This window comes from Medicago sativa, chromosome 2, assembly GCF_051527215.1.
Source record: "Medicago sativa cultivar Bolivia chromosome 2, Bolivia_mono, whole genome shotgun sequence".
Lineage (NCBI taxonomy): Eukaryota > Viridiplantae > Streptophyta > Magnoliopsida > Fabales > Fabaceae > Medicago > Medicago sativa.
The window spans coordinates 52,140,807-52,146,221 of NC_140750.1; the positions used below are offsets into that span (position 1 = coordinate 52,140,807).

General features: G+C 32.3%; 1 protein-coding gene across 1 annotated transcript; it reads left to right on the forward strand.

Moving 5' to 3' along the window:
* The first annotated feature begins 1,337 nt into the window (after positions 1 to 1,337).
* Positions 1,338 to 1,879, forward strand: LOC146948779 (TPD1 protein homolog 1-like). Its single transcript, XM_085744986.1, has 2 exons — positions 1,338 to 1,410; positions 1,509 to 1,879. Exons 1-2 carry the CDS (start codon positions 1,350 to 1,352, stop codon positions 1,817 to 1,819), a joined length of 372 nt encoding a protein of 123 aa, XP_085601112.1. The 5' UTR covers positions 1,338 to 1,349; the 3' UTR covers positions 1,820 to 1,879.
* The last annotated feature ends 3,536 nt before the right edge of the window (positions 1,880 to 5,415 follow it).

Consider the following 5,415-nt stretch of genomic DNA (forward strand, 5'->3'; position numbering starts at 1 on the left):
TTTATCGATTTTTATTCATCATAGAGTTGTACTGTTAAGAGAGTTTATTTACCGATTGAGCCGACTTCATTGGTTAGTCTCAAAGTTTAGCTTTCAAATACATTTGATTTTATTGACAAGGAAAAAGAAAACCTAGAAATCAAGTATTTTCGTGTACATTTTTTCTCTCGAAATGATAACTCATTCTTAACAAGTTCGAAGCCATAACTCAAACTCTTCACCACTTATAAACCCTTTGGTGGTGTCTGGCATGGTTGCAAATTTTAGTGTTAAAACTTATATTTGAAAACAAAACATACTTTGCTAAATTGGGGTTGAATTGTCCTTTTACTTGCTTTGAAAATAGTTTTCACTTAAGTTCCAAAACAGTTTTTATAATTTTTGTTTTAATTATTTGTAAGATAAGCAAATAAAATATTGATGAAAATTTACTTGAAGAAATGGTTTACAAAAAAATATCACTTGTAAAAGAAAATAACATCTTGCTTTGTATTTAAGTTTGCTTAAATATGTCTATGCTCATGTCCCAGAAGGTTCATGAATGTTGATATGCAGCCTATAGTTATTTTTTATTTTTTTAAATGTGTGGGGTTCACGTCAAAGTTACTCATTTCAAGTCAAAATTACTCCTAGTCGGTTTTAGCTATTTTTTTTTGTTAATGAATGTTTTTTATTAAAAAAGTTAATATTTATTGTTCGTAAAACCCAACTTAATTGAGAAAAGTTCATATTCTTATATTGAACACATTCACTCAAATTGATACTCAGAACCTCGTAGATGTGTATGAGTTTCAAGTAGTGATTGTGACATCTTCTATAAATAAAAAAAGTCAAAAATACTAATTTTTTTTTTATGAGAAAAATCAACAATATTTTTTTAAGTAACTTAGTAGTTAGAAATTCATCTCATAAGTCGAAGCATGCCTCTACATATTGCATCCAATCTCCTTACTAATTAAGCTATGCTCGTGGAACGTCAAAAATACTCTTTTACAATATATAATTGGAACACACATGTATACAGTGTAGTATATATTTATAATAGTTGATACAATTCTAATTGTTAAAATGAATAAAACCTACACTGGTCAAATGAATTTTATAATATGATACTATATGCAATTAGTACAATGGTCAAGTTCCTTAAAAAAAAAAAATACACTGGTCAAATGAATTTTATAATATTGAGTCAAAATAAGTTTTTTTTTTTTTTTGACAAAAATATTGAGTCAAAATAAGTGAATTTTATAATATTTGTATCAGGAATTTACATGTATAAATAACACTACGCACCCACACCTGCCTAAGTATATATCCAAGAATTGAAAGATAAAATTTGTGAGGCAAAAATGAGTGATCCAACTACCAAAATTCTCACAGTAGTTTTCTTTCTTCTCCTCGTATCTCAAGGTAATGTTTTCCTTAAATTAATGGAACTTCTTGTCCTCAGTATCATCGTGATTTTGTCAAACTCATCAAACATATACTAAATTTTATAATTTTTTCAGGTTATAGTGAATGTTCATTGAGTGATCTCCATGTAACCCAGCATCCAACAGGAATTCAAATCAAGCAAAATCCAGAATTTTTTGTGACTATATTTAACAACTGCTCTTGTGCTCAAAAGAATGTGAAATTAGAATGCCTAAACTTTCAAACAGTTGAACCTATAAACCCTTCAATCTTGAGTGTCTCAGGTGATGTTTGTCTTGTTAATGGTGGTCAACCTATAGCTAGTGGAGATGTTAGTGTCACCTTCAAGTATGCTTGGCCACATACATTTCCATTGAATCCAATCTCATCTGATAGTGTTTGTTAAATTAATATCCAATGTTACTCTTATAGACATTCATGTATTAATTTTTTCATGTTGTTCAAAAGCACTAATAATTGAGATGGTCCCCAACCTTGCATGGAATTTTTTACGATTTATATTTATAGTTTTATAATATTTAAGAAATTATTGAATATTATTGGATGTTATATATGTAAATATTAGAAGAACTGAACTGGTATATATAGATAGTAGAAAAAAATGAAATAATCAAATTAATGTGGATATTTTGCTCCAGTTTTAAATATATAGATAGTAGAAAAAAATGAAATAATCAAATTAATGTGGATATTTTGCTCCAGTTTTAAAAACTCATTTTTAAAAAATAGTAGTTTTGGGGGGTTTTTCATTCATCTTTAATGTAAAAAAGAATATAATAATTGTTTAAGATCTAAATTTTTGGTAGTTTCACTTTTTTTCCCACTAAGCCAGGAGATTGGTGAGGTGTCAAGGGGAAGCGACGACATCCCAACTAGGCTGGCACCCCGAAGAACCCCCATCCTATACCGTCAATCTCAAATAAAATGTCATTAAAAAAAGAAGAGGGAAAAGATGTACAAGAGAGGCGACTAGGCCAAAACCCTCAAAAGAAAAGCAAAAAGCAAGAAAGCAAGAAAGAAACAAAAACATAAAATCAGCTGACTATGGTAACCTAGAATAAGGTATCCCACTCCGGTCCATAAAGAAGTCAGTGTGCAAAGTCTGAGGTAACACAGAGTACCGTGGATTTAGTGTCTGTATTACCAAAACTGCAGATATTCCAATATAGAATATTCACTGAGCACATGGGGATGATCCACCCTGAGAACGTGTTTTATAAGGCGGTTTTCCAATCTGAATTTGCTTCCTAACCTGCTGCTTCTGTTTTCTGGATAATACTGTAGTAAAAGGAAGCTCCGCATTTGCCTTGTCATATTCACGAACACGGTTCCATAACTCAAGATCTTCATCAAATCTGAATCTATCATTTTTGATAGATTATTTTTTATAATAAGATAATTATTATGATAATAAATAAATAAAAACTAATTGGTTTAATTACAGTTTTAATCCCTCTATTTTAACTTACTCATAAATTGGTCCGTCATTTTAAAATCACACAATTTTAGTCCCTCTTTAATATTTTTAAACTTAAAAATGATGATGTATAATAATTAAATTGAAGTTTTTTTTTTTTAAGAATAATTAAATTGAAGTTGTAAATAGGTTTTATGGTAATTTCAATGTTGTTGATCATCATCATCAAATCATATGATACATCATCTAAAATATGTCACATCATCATCTTTAAGTCAAAAATATGATAAATGGATCAAAATTGGATGATTTTAAACGAGCCAATTATGTGAGTGACTAAAACAAGGAAACTAAAACTGTAATTAAACCAAAATAACTTATACTTTTTTAAAAATAAAAAACCATGTGGTATTTCATTAATATAAAAAAAAAATGGAAATGGCGTGAGCTTTGGGAAAAAACTCCAACAATCGTATTCATTCTCTTCCTCTAAGATGTATATTTATTACAAATTATCTTACATTATTTTTAGCATGTTTTTCAGTCATTTTCAGTAGGTTTTACAAGCAGAATAGAGGAGTATTAAAGCAATTGCTTATGATTTCGGGACATTTGTAATGTTTTCTATATTTGATTATGTAATTCTATTCTTCCCGAAACATAACAATATTAGGGTGTTTTGTTGTAATGAAATCATGCATATCGGTAAAGCAAGACAATTGAAGATTTGTGAAGTCCTTGGGAAGATGAAGAATCAAGAGGCCCCATAATACGTTACAGCGGGAGGAATTATGTTATCAAGTTCTAAGACATCTTACAAGGAAGGAGGCGTTTTCAGCACCAGACGGCATTGACATGCGCCCAACGCACAAAGTGGGGAGCCAGGTGCCCAGGAACACTACACTAGGGCGCCTGGTGCATGAAAGTAGGCGCCCAGCGCCTGAACTCTCACTCACATGCAACCAGTGCATGGTTCTAGGCGCCTGGCGCCTGTTCCTTGCAGGTCAAGGCGTTGTTTTGTGACTTTTTGGTGAAGAAAGCCTGATATTTTAGCCCAAGTGCAGGTGGAAATTCTCCCTATAAATACCACATTCCTCATTCACAATTTCTCATACAGAATGAAGCGGTTCAAGAGGAAGGCAAACACTAGGAGCTTTCAGGGGAGGAGTTTCTCTCTCCTCAATCCAAGTTTCTTTAGGGTACGTTTTATTTCTTTTGAAATTTGTCTTTAGTTACCATGAGTAACTAAATCTTTTTAGGCTAGAGTTCTAAGATGAACCTCTAGTTTGTTTGTTAGATAATTATTTTTTGTTCGCTATTTAGTTTTACTGTAGTGCGTAAGATTTGTCTCCTCTGTAGTGCAACCCTAAATTAGGCACTTAGGTAGTGACAAGACCTAATATTGATGTGTATTTGTCTAATCAGGAAGTAATTAATTAGTAACTAAGGAAACACGACTAGAGAGAGCGGAACTCTGAGAGAAAGGTACTTAGGAACGTAACGTACCTAATATTGATGCATATCTGCCAGAATTATGAAGTAATTAGTTAGTAATTAAGTAAACTGTGACTTCACGACTTAAATCAGCCAAGTAACTTCATTATCTTTCCTTGGTAAGGTAGATGTATTGGAAACATAATGGTTCATACAATTACTCTAAGGTTTTGATGATAACAAAGTATTGAAGAACAATTGGAATACTAATATATGTTTAATTGTGCAGAATCGAGATTGAATCTATCATTGAAGGGTGAACATATGAAGAGCATCAGAAGGACCAAGAGCCTCAGAAGGTCAACCAGAAGTTAATGTCCTAAGAAGAAGGATGCCACACAGAAGTTAGAGAGTTACCTCAACAGATTCTGTGAAGGACATCAGACTCAAAAGCTGCCAGAAATTGGATTACCTCTCAGATTTGAGAAAATCATGAGGGACCCAGAATCCACATAGGTTTTGTCTTCTTATGTGAACTGTCTCTATCATCGTATAGGATAAAGCAGTTCTTTTTGCCTTCTTCTGTCTACGTGTGCAACAGACAAAGGACCTTAAGAACAAAGAGAATGCAAAGAATAATTCTACTTTCACCAAAGGAAATTCAAAGGATTATTCAACGGAATTATCCATATCAGGCAAAGGGTCAACGTTCTTGATTAAAGCTTCTTGAAGACTCTATTTGTGTTCACACTCTTCTCCAACGTCTCTCAAATCACCGCCTATATAAGGAGCTGAAGACTTGAAGAAGATCAACAAGACTCTGTTATCTTACTGTGTCATTACTCAGTCAAATATAATAGCACAAAATACTTAGGATTTTTGTATTCAAGTTCATATCTTAGAAATCCTAAAGAGTTTGTTCATTTGTTCAGTTTACACTACCATTGCTAAATCAAGTGTAAGAACAAATTAATTTGTTTACTTTTGTAAACATATAGAAAATCTCTCGCATGCATGCTTGAGCATACAAGTATCTTGGCGAAACCTTGAGCATTTAGAAAGTTTCAATCGGGGGATTGAGCAAAGGGAAGTCTCTTGGAGTTGTCCTTGAGCAAGGAAGTCTTTAGGTA

Coding starts and splice junctions, on each gene's coding strand:
- LOC146948779 (XM_085744986.1), top strand. CDS start 1,350: ATGAGTGATCCAACTACCAAAATTCTCACAGTAGTTTTCTTTCTTCTC. Junction 1,411..1,508: donor TCTTCTCCTCGTATCTCAAG/GTAATGTTTTCC, acceptor TAATTTTTTCAG/GTTATAGTGAATGTTCATTG.